This window comes from Rousettus aegyptiacus, unplaced genomic scaffold (genome assembly GCF_014176215.1).
Source record: "Rousettus aegyptiacus isolate mRouAeg1 unplaced genomic scaffold, mRouAeg1.p scaffold_m13_p_11, whole genome shotgun sequence".
In the NCBI taxonomy this organism is placed as follows: domain Eukaryota; kingdom Metazoa; phylum Chordata; class Mammalia; order Chiroptera; family Pteropodidae; genus Rousettus; species Rousettus aegyptiacus.
The window spans coordinates 29,020,960-29,036,859 of record NW_023416286.1 but is presented as its reverse complement, the minus strand read 5'-3'; the positions used below and the strand labels follow the sequence as shown (position 1 = coordinate 29,036,859).

The 15,900-nt window shown below is 39.3% G+C and overlaps 1 protein-coding gene across 11 annotated transcripts in view; it reads left to right on the top strand.

Annotated features, from left to right (window-relative positions):
- The window catches only part of TENM3 (teneurin transmembrane protein 3), a 766,204-nt gene that overhangs the window by 726,407 nt on the left and 23,897 nt on the right, over window positions 1–15,900 (top strand). For all 11 annotated transcript variants that reach the window (XM_036228685.1, XM_036228689.1, XM_036228687.1 and 8 more), the window contains one exon: window positions 86–960. In XM_036228685.1, coding sequence (XP_036084578.1) covers window positions 86–960 — 875 coding nt within the window. The remainder of the gene's footprint in view (window positions 1–85; window positions 961–15,900) is intronic.

Below are 15,900 nucleotides of genomic sequence, written 5' to 3'. Positions count from 1 at the left end.
ATTTCCCCAAATGGTCTAGTTTACTCTTCTGGTAAATTAACTGCGGTACAGTAACTGACTGACCAGACCATCTCTTCTTTATCAGGTTCGTCTGGAATGGCCCACTGACCTAGCCATTAACCCAATGGATAACTCCATTTATGTCCTGGATAATAATGTAGTTTTACAGATCACTGAAAACCGTCAAGTGCGCATCGCTGCTGGACGGCCCATGCACTGCCAGGTTCCAGGAGTGGAATATTCTGTGGGGAAGCACGCAGTTCAGACAACACTGGAGTCAGCCACTGCCATCGCTGTGTCCTACAGTGGGGTCCTGTACATTACAGAAACGGATGAAAAGAAAATCAACCGAATAAGGCAGGTCACAACAGATGGGGAGATCTCCCTCGTTGCTGGAATACCTTCAGAGTGTGACTGCAAAAACGATGCCAACTGCGACTGTTATCAGAGCGGCGATGGCTATGCCAAAGATGCCAAACTTAGTGCTCCGTCTTCCCTCGCTGCTTCTCCAGATGGCACCCTGTATATTGCAGATCTCGGAAACATTCGGATCCGGGCCGTGTCGAAGAATAAGCCTTTACTTAATTCTATGAACTTTTATGAAGTTGCCTCCCCAACGGATCAAGAACTCTATATCTTTGACATCAATGGCACTCACCAGTATACTGTAAGTTTAGTCACTGGTGACTACCTGTACAACTTTAGCTACAGCAATGATAATGATATCACTGCCGTGACTGACAGCAATGGCAATACCCTTAGAATCAGACGGGACCCGAATCGGATGCCAGTTCGAGTGGTGTCTCCAGATAACCAAGTGATATGGTTGACCATAGGAACAAACGGATGTTTGAAAAGCATGACTGCTCAAGGACTAGAATTAGTTTTGTTTACTTACCATGGCAATAGTGGCCTTTTAGCCACTAAAAGCGATGAAACTGGATGGACAACATTTTTTGAGTAAGTATATCAGAATTCTACTTTGATTATAAAATACCGCGATATAATAATATAATCTAAAATAATAATATAATCTTTAAAAGATCTAGGTTTGGAGGGACCTGGAGCTTCTATAATTTGGGCTCATTTTTTTCGGATAAAGAAGACAAAATTAGCCGCAGGGCCTTGGAAGGGCCCCATGTAAGCGAGAAGCCCTGAAGCTCAACTTTCATTAGCATCATAGCAAATCTGCCTCCGCTTAAGGATGAACATTTTTGCTTCACATAGACCTAATATAGTAGCAGCAAACCTTTCAAGAACACACTACAGCTTTGATTTTAGGCATGAGTCCTTCGGGGTTTGCATTTGCCCATGTGATTAGGCTGGTGTTGTTGAGAGCTGTCAGTGAAGAAGAATTTTAAAAACATTTGCAATGAATCTGGTTGATTATTACATCAGTACAACAAATGTTACTTTCTTTTTTCTTTTTTCCTTTTTTTTTTTTAAATTACAGTTGACATTCAATATTATATTGATTTCAGGTGTACAACATAGTGGTTAGACATTTCTATAACTTACAGAGTGATCACCCCCATAAGTCTAGTACCCATCTGATACCATACGGAGTTATTACAATGTTATTGTAATTGCCTCCCTGTTATTTTTATAACTGTCATTGTATTTCTGAATTCTTTCACCTTTTCACTCATCCTCCAAATTTCCACCTCATCTGGCAACCATCAGTTTGTTCTCTGTATCTGAGTTTTGTTTGATTATTTTGTTTTATAGATTCCTGTAAGCAAAATCATATAGTATTTGTCTTTCTCTGTTTGACTTACCTCACTTAGCATAAAACCTTCTAGGTTCATCCATGTTGTCACAACTGGCAAGCTTTCATTATTTTTTATGACTGAGTAATATTCCATTATAGATATGTACTGCATCTTCTTTATCCATTTGTCTCTTGATGGACACTTAGGTTGCTTCCACATCTTGGCTATTATAAATAAAGCGGCAGTGAACATAAGTGTGTATATATCTTTTCAAATTAATGTTTTAGATTTTTTTCAGATACCCAGAAGTTGAATTGCTGAGTTATATAGTAGTTCTAATTTTAATTTTTTGAAGAGCCTCCATACTGTTTTCCATAATAGCTACACCAATTTACAATCGTAACAACAGTGCACAAGGGTTTCCTTTTCTTCCTATCCTCACCAACATTTACTTGTTGATGTATTAGTGATAGCCATTCTGACAAGTGTGAAGTGACATCTCTTTATGGTTTTAATTTGCATTTCCATGGTGATTAGTCATGTTGAGCATCGTTTCATATACCTGTTGGTTGTCTGCATATCCTCTTTGGAGAAATGTCTCTTCAGATCCTCTGCCCATACAAATGTTATTCTTATTAAATAGAAGGGCTAACCTTTTTATAATCTGTTACTGGAGAATCTAAGCTTCATTTAAAAGAGCCTTGCCACTAATGCAAATCAGGAATTGCTGGTCGCTCTGAAAGCATTTGAAAAAATGTGAAGCTCATCCAGCCAGGGAATTCTACTAAATATGGAGCAGTGGCCCAGGCAATGTGCTGTTTGAACAGTCATATTTTTTTGAGGTCCATCATAATGAAATGAAAATTAGCCATTGTATATTTTATAGTATACGTACTTTGCAGAGAATGCACATGTAAAATTTCACTGCACAAACCATAAGGGAGAATGAGATATACAGAGATGGCATGTTGACAAATGCAAAATAGTCCTTGAAATGAATATTGACTTCCTTAGTGTGATTTTTATAATGATATGCTGAGGCAAAAGTATTTTCTGTAGAAGCACACCTCTAAAATTATAATAAAAGTCAGTAGAAAAAATGATCCAATAAACAAATATTTTTGTACAACTTTTCTGGAATGGATCTTGTATAGAAAGCTTAGTTCTCTGGTAGCTTGAATTGCTATTCTTTTTTTTGACAGATTTCCTTTTAATAAAATGAATGTTACCCAGCAGCATGATTTTGTCAGAGAAACAAACCTTTCAACTGAATTACATTAAAATTCTGTTCTTAACATTCCTTTTGCTCGTTTTAGGATCGCAATAGGAAAGGAATAAATTGGAAGTTAATGGAAAGCACTTCCTTTGCACCATTTTCAAAGCGATAGTAGGCTCGATTGCCAAAGAGGCAAAAAAAGAGTACAGAAAAAGTGCTACCATCAGATGCGACCGGGCAGGAGAGCTGCCTTGATTATAAGATCTTCGGGAAATGATGGTGGCATTGGTAGGGTTTCAATTTAGTTGAAAGCAGGGGGAAAAATAGAGAAATAAGTTTTCGGTGCAGTCTGGGACCCAAGCTCTGCTCTGTGGGCCATTTTAGAACGCGTCCTTTTTTGTTCCCAGGAATTGACACCACACAAGTTCACCATGTGGGTTACTACTGACACATGAACTTCTTGCAGCAGGTACAGTGGTTTACCTATGACCTGCAAGTGACTTTTCCTCAAGTTTGGAAAAGTAGACAAAGGGATATACTCCATTGGTGGAGTTAATATATAAACAAATTTGGGATTTTTACCTTTTTTAAAAATATGGTGCACTGAAGACACATTTCTCTAATAAACACCCTCAGAGAACTTCGGGCTTAGTCGAGAAGCAGCATGGCACCTTAAAGTAGAGGCTGAGTTGGCAAGCCAATCTTGTGGATATAATGAATGGGCAAGCACTGTTTTAAAGGATAAAAGTTTTTAATTAAATATATCACAGTCATATTTTCACTAATACAAACTCACGACATCATATTTAAAGTATATCTATTAGATTATATTTAGATAAGTTACAGTAAAGGGAACTATTATAAAAAGCATTTTAAAATATTTTAACAATACAAATCTCATAATTATACATATGTGTGTGTGTTTAAGAATATAGTGCTTTAACAAACCAGTGCTTGAAAAATAACTTTTCTAATAAAATTAACAGAAATATTGCTTTTTGAAAGCAGCGTTTCTGTTAACTTTCCTCTAGGTGCCCATAGCAAAGACACGACTAAAAGATTTCTAAGAAATATTTATGCACTTTACGAAACAGTATATTACACAATGAGACAGGAAAAAACTAGAGCACTTAACCTAATTCAAAACCATCATGTCAGAATGACAAATGACCATTTATTTTCTTTCCACACATTCTTATAATTTGGCTGTAAAAGAGCAAGGGCCCCCCTCTTCTGAGAGTGAGAAACTCTAAAACACAGGCAAAAGAAGGGTGGGGAGTGTCATTATCAGGCAGCTTCACCAAAGCATGTTCTCTTGTGACACATTTTGTCTGCTTAAGTTTGAGATTGTCAATGGATAAATTCCACCCCTATCTCTACTCATCAGAGCCTTGACAATAGTTTCTGTTTGTTTTATCCTGACTTCGACCTGTGAGTAGATGTGAGGTCCCAGTAGAGGCTGTGGAGACTCAGAATCCTGCCAGACTTAACTTGGTGTTTTAGTTACTGGTGAGCTGGCAGACTCCCAGAGTGCTAGTACATATTTGTAATAGTTTCCTTCCTATTTTTATAGTACCGTATGTCTAATTTAGACCTTCAAAAGGCACTTTATAATTTCATAAGGAAGGGATTTGAGAGTTTTCACAAGGGTCAGAGTTTTACCAAAACCACAAGGAGACTGTGAAAAGAAACAACCATTCCCAACTGAAAAACTCCTGTTTTCTACGATTTGCATGACACCAGTTCCTAGAGCTGATACTTGTTCTATAATCATCTTACTGCACAAATACCTTGCAAAGAGAAATTAAACTTTTTAGCCCCAATTACCATTTGTACATGTCCAGCTTTCTGACTAGTCTAGTGTTTAAAAAGCCTTCAGATTAAAGCTTTACAGGATAGAAACAGATGGGAAAAGACCCGGAATCAGTAAAACTTGCCTGCTGATAAAAGTATTGTTGCTATAGCTTCTACCAAAGAAATTTAAAAAGAGAACTAGCTCGAATTACTTACATTTCAATTTTACATTTTTTCTCAGTATAAGTTTTAATTTACCGTTAACCTGTCACAGTACTGGTGTGAGTACAGAATAAAATGTGAAAGTATTTTATAAAATGCAAACTATTTAATTATTTTTATGGCTCTCACAGTTCCTGGAATGTTGTAATGCATATGGAATTCTCTCCATAACTATGTCTTAGAGGAATAAACCAAAGATGTAGACAGGTGACTATTTATTTATAGAGGAGGGTCTGCTAAAACCTATAGCAGGCCTTGGGCAAGGCTCTGTGGAAGAGGCCCCATATAAATGCTCTCTGGCTTTCTGAGATAGTTCAGACCTCCCTGTACCAGTAGTTAATGCTGAAAATACTAACACTTCCATTTTTGTTGTTGATTTTTAAAAATAGATTTACCCTATAAACTATATAAATATCTAACCAAAGTACTGAAACTAGTAATAAAATAATTTTTTAAATGACACAAAAATGTTTTTAGCTTGATATATAGCAACATATAAATATTATCAGTGTTAATGCTAAATATAACAATTGTTTAAAGCTAATTAAAAAAATAAATAAAATAAAATAGATTTGCCCAATATTACATGTTTACCCACTTTTTTTTTCTTTGTAAAATAAGGACTTTCTCAGTTGGTCTTATTATCACCGTAATTAGTGAAAATATGACTTCATATTGATAGCACTTTCTTCTGAAAAGTTAGTGTTAAGGAGTTAAGGAGTAAAGACAGAAAACATTTTCTGTGCATATGCAGTTAGAATATATTGCTGTGCCTGGTGTCAGAAAGGGTGATTCTAGGAAAAGAAAACCTGATACCTGGCCTGAGCATATCATCAGTAACAAAATAGGCAAGGGTGACTTTTTAGGGCACACCGATAGTTTTTAAAGCACACAGACCTTTATTTTATTTTCTTGGCAACAGTTTCTTCTCTTCACGTGCTGGTAATTACATGTCTGCATTGCGATTCGTTAGAGAAGTGGCCAATATTCTTAAGCATGCTACTTGCTGGCGTGATGGGAAAACTACAGTGGGTATCAGATGGTTTATAACTGCGCTTTGAAATCTCTGAGGTAAATAAGTCTCATGAACTGAATATTTATTACTGATTGAATAAGCCATCTTGTCTGAGACCACCTCTTCACTGACTTGCTGGGCAGTAGATAGGACGTCAGCTAGCTAATGGGGTCTCCTTGTGTGAAGACATTGTGATAAGCCTAGTTACTCCCTTCACTTAGTTTTAAGAACTGTTCCATGCTTCTCTTCATACCATTTAGAAACAATTATCATACATTATAATTCCTTGGCTAGAGTAATTCCAGGGCAACCAAAAATATCTCACTTGCTAAAAATTTATTATTTAAACAGTTCATAGCCAAAGTCAAACCACACTTCTTACACTTGAATGCACCCAAAAGCTAATCCAGTGTATTGAATTGGGCAATAGAATAAATTATTTAATCGTAAATGACATTTCACAGTTCTCTGCTTGCTTACCCCATAAAATACAAACCATTTAGACATAGTAGAGGCTCTTCCGTCTGGTTACAGAAGACAACATGAAAAAAAAGCCATGAGTTCTCGCTGATATGTACGTGCACACCACCAGGCTGGTGACGGTTTTCCTATCTTGGGACTTTGACTATGTGGAGCTTTTCTATATGCGGAGCTGACTCTGTGATCTTTTGTGAGCTATATTCAGATTTACAGAGCAAATAAATGAGTTGCAGCTTTAACGCATTTATGTAGGTATATATGGGTCTCCGGCTTCTCATTTGGGTGCTTTATTGTCCCTCATTCGAGCTTAGCAATTTCAGAATGAGCTTCTGAACCATTTCTTTATAATGAACTTAACTCTGTATCCATGGCAAACCCACGAGTCTCGCCGACACCGGTTCTGACGCTCTGAGAGCATCAAAGAAAGAACTTCAGAGGAGGAAGCAGACGCAGTGAGAGGGATGCCTGTGCCGCAAATGCCAAGCAGTGCACAGAAAACTCAGTGACGGTTATTCCAAATTAGAAAGGACGTATCCATTCTCGCTGACACCGAGTCATGTCCAAATAGCCTGACATCGGTGCCATGTTATGTTCTCCTTGTATGTGTGTTACTATAATAGCTACTGATGTTAGCAAAATTTTAGAGGCATCTTCCACAGGGCAAAACTGAGAGAAAACCCTTTCGTTTGTTAGGCATCTGACATCCAACCCAAAAAAAACCTCAAACGTTGAAACAAAAATTGCATTAAAGATGAAACAGCCCATTTTATAAATACTTATCTAAAAATGGTGCTTGGCTCTCCTCCTTTTCCCTTTTTGCTTTTTCCTGCTGTCTTCATGGAGAGAAACATTGGGGACATTAAGAATGATTCATAAGAGATTTTATCAGTGGATTAGTCAAAATCATGGGAAAATGCGATGGTCGATTTCCATTTTTGCTGTTTTGTTTAATTGTTTAATAATTTTGCTTTAAATTTTTAACCATAATGTGTATTCCTGAGACATCAGTAAAAAACGTGTAAGCAACGGATTAAAATGGGTGCTGTGCATTTCGAACATCAACCTGAACATGACTGAGATAATACTTTTATTAATACTTGATTTAGTCCAATTTCCTTCTGCAGTCTAGTTTTGAGAAATAATTAGTTCTGTCCAGGTTTCAAAGCAGAAAGGGAAATGGGGAAATCGTATGTTATTTAGATCATTCAAAAAAATCCCAGAAGAATTAAAAACAGATTCATCAGATTTTCTCTGTATATCTCAGTGCATAATAAAGCATAAAATTTCTGAGATATTCTTAGTAGAATTTACAGGGTAGCGATAGTTACAGGACTACATTAACTCTTTCTGTGTGTTCCGTTTAGAAAATTGATGTGCTGGATGTGCTCAATTGCTCCATAATGGTGCAAGAATAAGTAAATGCAGCTTCCAAGTGTCGAATTCCCTGTTTAAACTAATTACGTAACTGTCTAAATTAGATGGATGATCTGATAGCCTCATAGCTGTGTCTATCAGCAGCTTCCCTTACACAGTCATTATCAAATGATATACTCTAAGACTGAATTATATATACCTGCCATTTTAAAGGATTGTTTAATAACAGGGCAAGAAATTTACACGTTGACAACCAATGAAAGGGAACTTTTTATTTTATTTTTCACAATCACAGAACCAAAGATGAACAGTTGGCAATTTTCTAGAGACTCGGCGTCTCTGGCTCATTCCATCATAATAAAATAAAAGCAACTTCAGCAGCCCTCGAACCTCGCTACCCTAACTCTTCAAGCCTCCCAGAAAAGCCTGTATTCCAAGATTCTAGAATGGTTTCAGGTCTGGAGACTGCATGTGCAAAGCTAATGTGGACACTGTCCTTTTCTGAACTCTCTCCCAGGTTTCAGGGAGGCCATCTATGAAGGCGATAAGACTGGGGACACCAGCCCCACTTTTCACATCACCCATCTCTCTTCTCATCCCTCCCACCCATCACCACTACCACATCTCATAAACACACACTCACATACTTCACACAGACTCTCTAGACCTCACGTCATCCCAACGTTTGATAAATATGTGATTCTTAAAGTGAGATCTCAGAACTGCTGAGAAATGGTGATGTAAAGAAATAACCACTCTGTAACTCTGGCTAAAAACTAAATTTTATTCCCTTTAAATCTATCTTAAGAATTTAAGTCTATATAAATTAATATTTTTTTTTCATCTCTGAGCCTTTTAAGGAAAAAAGGTGTAAAAAGCCAAGGCCGAAAAAAACTTGTAGTATATCTAAAGGAATAATTAATTTAAGTATTTAATGAATACATGTCATGAATCATCTAGAAGGAAGACCTTATTCTGTTTTGAACTCTGGAAAGAGAAGGAAGGAACTGAGTTCTAATAAAGGCAAACATAAGCCATCCCTGAAATTAGAAGAAAGTTCTTTACTCATAGATGATGTTTTTAAGCTGGATCAGAGTTATAGTAACAAAAGAAAGGTTGCAAGAATGTTATAATCTGAAGGGACAAATGGCTAAGTGTCTAAATGCATGAGACAGTTCCTACATAAACAAAGAAGTAGTCAGGATGACTAAACCTAAAACCTTTAAGACCTAAAGAAATGAGTTTATGCCATGGTTATTTATAAGCCAGAACTAGTGAGAAATGCCGTACTCTATAGTTTATCTTCATGTACATATCTGTATGTGCATATTCAATTAAAGATGAGTTCATTGAAACCTTATTAATTTAAGAATTCTGTTTTTTTAACTTAATTTTTAAAGTATACATCATTCTCCTTAACACAAGGGTATACCCACAGACACGGTTAATCCCATTTGGCACTGGTCCAGGCACTTTTTCCAAAAGCAGTTATGCTGTCTTAAAGAAAATGAAAATCTTTAGAGCAAGTGAGAGTCTTTAAGTGTGACATTGCAAAAGCACACTGATTGGCAAATTGTTAAATTATTTTAAACCTCATAAGTATTGATAAGCTGAGAATTTTGTCCATGCCCTTTGGTCATCGAGCATTTTGCATTTATCCACCAATGCCCTGGCATTCATTTATTCACCCATACACTTATTCATTCAATAAGAAATTGTTCTGTGTCAGGTACTGGTGTTAGAGGCTGGAGAATGCAGAGCTAAAAGACACATTCCTTTGTTTCCAGGAGCTCAGGGTCCGCTGGGGGAGACAGAAGTAAATAATTCTAATAGTAAGTGCAAAGAGAGTCGTTAGATGTGCATTGAAGGTATAGAGGAGCGTCCTAAATGGGGTTGGGGCCTGGAGACAGGAATGAGGCGAGAAACCTTCCCAAGGGGGTAAAATTTTAAGCTTGTTCTTGAAAGGCATGAATAAAGGTCGGCAAGCAGAGGTAGAGTGTTTCTGCAGGCGGCACAGCACGGCAGGTTTGAGAGAGAGCCTGCAGCTCCGAGCGTAGAATGTGTGTGGGGGGCGGGGGGGGGGGAGTGGGAAGGCAAGACCGGAGAGGAGGGTCACCCTTCCGATCAGGTAGGGTTGTATCGACCTGTCTGGTGTGTCTTCCATGTGGGTACACAGGGCTCTGCCAGGAATGCAACACATCTGTCTGGTGACAATCCAAGGATGGATTTGAGGTAGAAAAGTAGGCGGCTAAAAAAAGGGCAGGGGGAGTCAAGAGACAGTAAATCTAGTTAAGAAATGAAGGACGGGACCAGGGATGGGCACTGAAATTACAGAAAAGGCGGTAGGTTAATCATTAGGAAATGAAATGTAACTTGGTGACTGCAAGAGGGGAGGGAGAAAGAGGATCTCCTTACTTAGGGACTTAGTAGTCAAGAGAAATACAGGCAAGCAGCAGGATGGTAGACGAATGATGAGTTCAGATTTAGAAACTATGACTTTGAGGTCTCGATGGCTGCTTAGCACTTAGTAGAAGCCAATTCTAGAGATGTGGATTTCAGAGCCATGGAAAGAGCTGAAGTCACAAATATGAAAGAAATCACACTGAAAAGGAAGGTGGAAGATCTAGTTATGAGATCTGGAGAATGTGCATGTATGCATCTACAGACTGGAGTTTCCTGTGGCTTAAGACGGTACCTATGTTAACACTTGAGGGTGCACCTTCTGCTACTAGGTACTGTGTCCCTAACTTTTTGAAACCTTTAAATCCCTGCCTCCCCTTGTGTATTACATCATTTTCTGCATTTACCCCCTTTCTTTACTCCCTTTTGCTCCTTAACTACCCAAGTTTGACTAGTCCTCTGCTTTCCCTTGCTCCTCACACTTGGCTTGATATTCATTTTCTCTCATAAAGCTTGTGAATAGAACATCTTAGTCTAAATATTATTTCACCTTAGATTCTGCGTTCTCTCCAATACTGCTGTAGTTTTTACTTTCAATTCTTTCATATTCACCTCAGTTTTCCAGATTATTGACATTTCATTAGTTCCTTGGTGCCACTTTCTTTATGTTCCTGACCTGGTCTCTTTTCTGAGAGGCAGCATAGGATGACTGGAAAAGGCACTGGACTTAGAAACTTAGTTTCCAGTTCTGATTTTGTCACTTACTACTAATCGTGTGACTTTGGGCAAGTCACAGCACCTCTTTAAAATTTCGTTCCCTCCTTGTAAAATGAAAGACTTCTTAATAATTAAAACTCCCTTCTTACTCTAAAAAATCTGTGATTCTGACATTTCTTTTCAACTTTTCATAGATCCCTGTCAAGGCTTATTTCAAAAGAAGCATCATTTAACACATTACCGAATTTCCCTTGCTAAAATCGAAAGGCATATTGCATTTCTATCAAATCTAATATCTTTTCTATTATGCTGGTACTATAATAGCAATTTATAATAAGTTTGATTTCTCTTTTCAAATGGACTTTCTACTTAAAAAAAAAAAAAAAAAAAAAAAAACCACCTTTCCAACTTACCATTAAGTCTGCCAGATCCCTCCTTGTCCTCAGTCACTGCACAGCCGTTTCCTGGGTGGGGAGTCCGTGTGTGGTGGAAGAAGGGCCAGAATACAAAGAGGAAGGTAAAAGAGAGGGACAAGTTTGTCTCTGAGCACTTCAGGGCCCTGCGGAATAAATCCAGGAGGATAAGGGCATGCACAGTTCTGTTTTACAGATTCTTTGGAGCAAAAATTTCCCTTGACATCAGCTGTCTAGCAAGTCTGTATTTCAAGACCTGCATAAGACTTGTTATCTAAACAACTAAGATGAGCCCTGCTCATGTCAACCTTCCTCGGTCAAGAAACAGTTGTTTTGTTTTGTTTTGTTTTGTTTTAATGACCTATATGATTCTTCTCATAATGATGGCTAACCCAGAATCTTTCAAACTCCAAAGGAATGTCCTGACGTAGTTGCCTTTATCTCGAGGCCTATGAATTTCAGAGCTGGGCATTATTGCTTTGTCAGATCTCCCTGATGTGGTAATGACCATGTACAGAAAGAGGCACTGGGTCACTTTTCTTGAATTCGGTCATTGAAAAATATGGCATGTCTGTGACCATCTATCACTAGGCTTGATGTTCAAAAAAAAGGGCTGGACCGGAGGTGAGGGAGGATATGTCCTTGTCTGTGCTCCTGAACTCATGTTATCGGAGGTGTCTGAAAACAAGACAATAGTGGCCTGACGGTGGACTACTGCCCTTTCTGGTTTTATGGAGCAAAGCACTGGTCAGAATTTGCCCATCAGCAAGACCTCTGGATAAAATACAACAGCCACAGAGAAACTGAAGTAGGTGTTAGCTGCCTCTCCCATCTCCCCCCACATGCAATTCTCACCCTTTCTCATCGGGGTCCTCTTAGCACTTGAGACAAAAATCATGTAAAATCCTTCTTTCTTTTGTCTTTCTTATTTGCATTTTTCCTTTCATTTTTGTTAATACATAAATAGCAGTCAGCTGAGTACCAGATGAATTCATGATTTAGGAGTTGGGTGATTGCTGTACTTACCTTAATGATGGAAGCATTTTGCATGTTCTATCCAGAACCTGATATTTTAGTAGGTTCTACTGAGAGCATTACTGCTGAATTCAAAGAAATTATGATTTGTCTATGAGATCATTGTTAAGATATATAAATCTCAGATTCACTCCTAGAATACCTAAATGTAAATTCTTTTGATATTAGTATTCCAAATCACATTATTGCACTTAGGATTCTAAGCCAGTCCACCATGAAAAGTTAAAATCAGGTTCTGTTCTGGTTTTGCTGTTGGTGAGAGTCCTTCATCAGGAGTGAGGATCGAGTGATTGATGCATACGTTTTTGTTATGATAGGGTTAGTAATTGTGTTCCTCTTTACCACAATGACAGATAAGAAGCTGTTACACATTAGCATTGTGGGGAAAAAAAGCATTACCAAACAGATGGCAAGATTGAGGGGGGATTTTGGGGGAGGGGGGACTGCTGGCTGTTAAACTGTGAAAGGAAATTTGAACTCTTAATAGATTGGAGAAAAGAGTCTCTCTCTGTGTAAGGGGCACAGTGGGGGAAGACAGGTTAGGTGAGTCTTGCATGGGAGTCCTTCCTGTGACTCAAGTCTGAAAGCAGACAGGATGTGCCCCCGCTAAGCTTCTTTCAAAGTAAGCTTATTCTGGGATGGCCCTGGGGAAGACACAGAAGGGCCAATCATGACTAAATTTGATCATTATCTTATCCGGAGGCCTCCAGAGTGTACCCAAACCAACATCTGCTGCTGCCTCGCCTTCTCAAACAAGCTGAGTTTGACTGGAGAAACCAGACAGTGATAACATACAATTAGCTGGCTCTCATTCACTCTTCCTAAGGGAAGAGAGAAAAGGTTTGGCAGAGGGGCACTGCCAACATCATACGAGTAAGTACGTAAATGTCTCATCTTTCAGACAGGCCAGTTCAATGTCAGGTTGCAGGGGCAAAGCGCATACGCCACCTCTCCAGAGTTATAATTTAGTCTCATCTCTGGTTTACTTGCTTCTCTAAAGCCCTGCTCAGATTTACACAGATTGTTTTCAAAGGCAGAAGATGATTTTAAAAACATAACCTTTGATCAAAGAAGCGATCTTACGGGGAAGCACTGAAGACAATGGATAATCCTGTTGAACTGTAAAGGAAATTTTCAAGAACTGCACACTGTTTCCACTTGAATAAATTTGCAATATCAATAGTCTATTGACGTGTGTTGGTAACAGTCTAAGTCAGTCAATCTTCTCTCAGTTGAGGAGTCACTAAAGATGTTTAAGCAGAGAAGTATTATCATAGTGGTGTTTCAGAAGATTAACTTGGTATCAGTGAATATGGGAAGAGGCAAAAAGACCAGTTTTAAATCTAGGGCAGCTGTGGGAATGGGGAGATAAATCTCCAAGAGACATTATGAAGGAAAATTAAAGAGTTGGGAACTTCTTGTCTGTGAGGAGGAGAGAGGGAAATTTTCATGTCAGGACAAATGCAGCTTTTTCAACTAAAAATGGCTGAAGCTCTGATCTCTGGGGCCTTTGTCGATAATCCCACTGCTTAGGAAACTTGAAAAGAGATTTTAAAATGTACCACAAAGGCTAAAACAGCAAGTCTAGGCAAAAAAACGCAATCAAAATTAAAGACGAACAAATAGATAAACATCAAATAAGGGCATCCCATCAGTGAAAGAGCAGAAGGTCATTAAGAGCCTGAGGGAGTTTGTCTTTTCCAGCAAGAGTCCTTTGTGAAGAGGGGTTAATCGGAAGCAGAAAGAATGTGCTGCGTTATGAATTTGAAGCTCGGAGGCTAAGGCCAGACGAGTGGAATGGAGATGATGAAGTTGATGTTCTGTTCAGATTCCCTAGAGCCTATCTCACTGTAAATTCAAAAAGCTAATGAAAGAAAACTGCATCTCAGATATACAACCTAGGCAGGGCTAGTTCACCACCAAGGCCAAGCGATGTTAAGTAAAGCCACAAAATTGCTCATTATCAGAGAATATGTCCAGAGGCATGTGTTTGGTGGGAAGGCCTCTTTTAGTACCTAGGGCCCCAGCATGTCAGAGGACAGTTGGACATTTGCTGGTGTGTTGCATTTCTAATTTTGTTCCGGTAAAGAATGATTCACCTGGTGTTTCTGCAAGTACCCGAAAGTCATCCCTGTCTATTTACCATCTCTCACTCCCTTACCCAGAGTCCTCTGGTATTTTTAACATCTCTTTTCTAGTTTTCATTTTCTCTTGACATAGGTGCTAATATGTGTTAAAAAAAAAAAAAAGTTTTCACTGATCCACACGGAAATGAAAAATAAATAAATAACGACGTGGACAATTTTCTCCTAAAGCTTTGCTTATTCCTTTTAAAGAACTGTCTCTCATCCTAAAGTTAGGTCCTTTCTATCTTCGATACGTTTACATGACCTTCCTTTATGAAATGATGGAGATGGTGGGTGATCGTTTTTTATTTAAAAACCCTATGTTGGTTCTTGACTTGTTTTTCCCCTGGTTCGTAAAATGCGCACACCTGGGGAACACTCGCTGCTTGCGCTGTTACCCTTCCCCGGGCTTCTTTGACGCGGCCATCATATTGGCCTGATTAAATCTTCACTTTTCCCCTGCGACACTGTTCTTTAGCTCTCCAGTCCCCGGTGACGGATCTCGCCTGAGGCCTCCCTCCCCTACATGGTGGACCCTGCGTGGCCTCCCACTCCAGCCAGGCTCCTCTGCTCCCTGGCCGTGCTGCCCTTCCATCCCGGCTCCTCCACACCCTCACCCTTGCTCCTTTCCCGGCTGCAGTGCTGTCCCGGGCCCTCTCTGCCCAAAGCCCGCGTCAATTTCAAGGCTCTGCTTGGGTCCCCACCTTGATACGGCCCCTCCTTCGCTACTGCAGCATGACAACACCCCTTCCTGCACTCCAGACGCTGGGGGATCAGTACCACTCACATGGCATTCGCTTTCAACAGTTAACTTTTCATACGTATGACTTCTTTCCCCAACCGGACGCCTTATGCTCTTCATATTCACAATCCTTTCCCACTGGAACTGGCCCATTGAGCTTAGAAGCTGTTAGGTGACTGGGTAGGAGAAGCTCCGAGGGCTCTTACACCAGCTTTCCTGGCCTGCCTCGTGCAAGCACTTCAGCCCCATTAGTGCCTTAACTTGGATTCACTTCTCCGAAGGCAAAATTCAGAACTTCCAGGGCTCAACTGTGAAGCTGGGCCACTAAGATCCCAGCGTAACCTATGTCATCCTAATTGCACAACCTACAAAGGTTACTGGTATTTTTCTTTCCCAGAGAACCAAAGGCTAATAGGTTAGAGTCTGAATGTGCAGCATCCTGCGCTCTATCTCAGTGTGCTTGGCATCCTGTGATTCAAAATGCCTGCCCAGCAGGACATGGCATGTGTGGTAAAGCCAATGAAAGAGCAGAGGCAAAGGTTGGAGAAATGCTTTCAACAGGAGAAAGGGGACATTCCCACTTTAGATTGAAAACGTAAACCAGCAAAAGGGTTGAAAAAGGGCAGGTGAGTGACAGCGACAAGAAGGAATCGG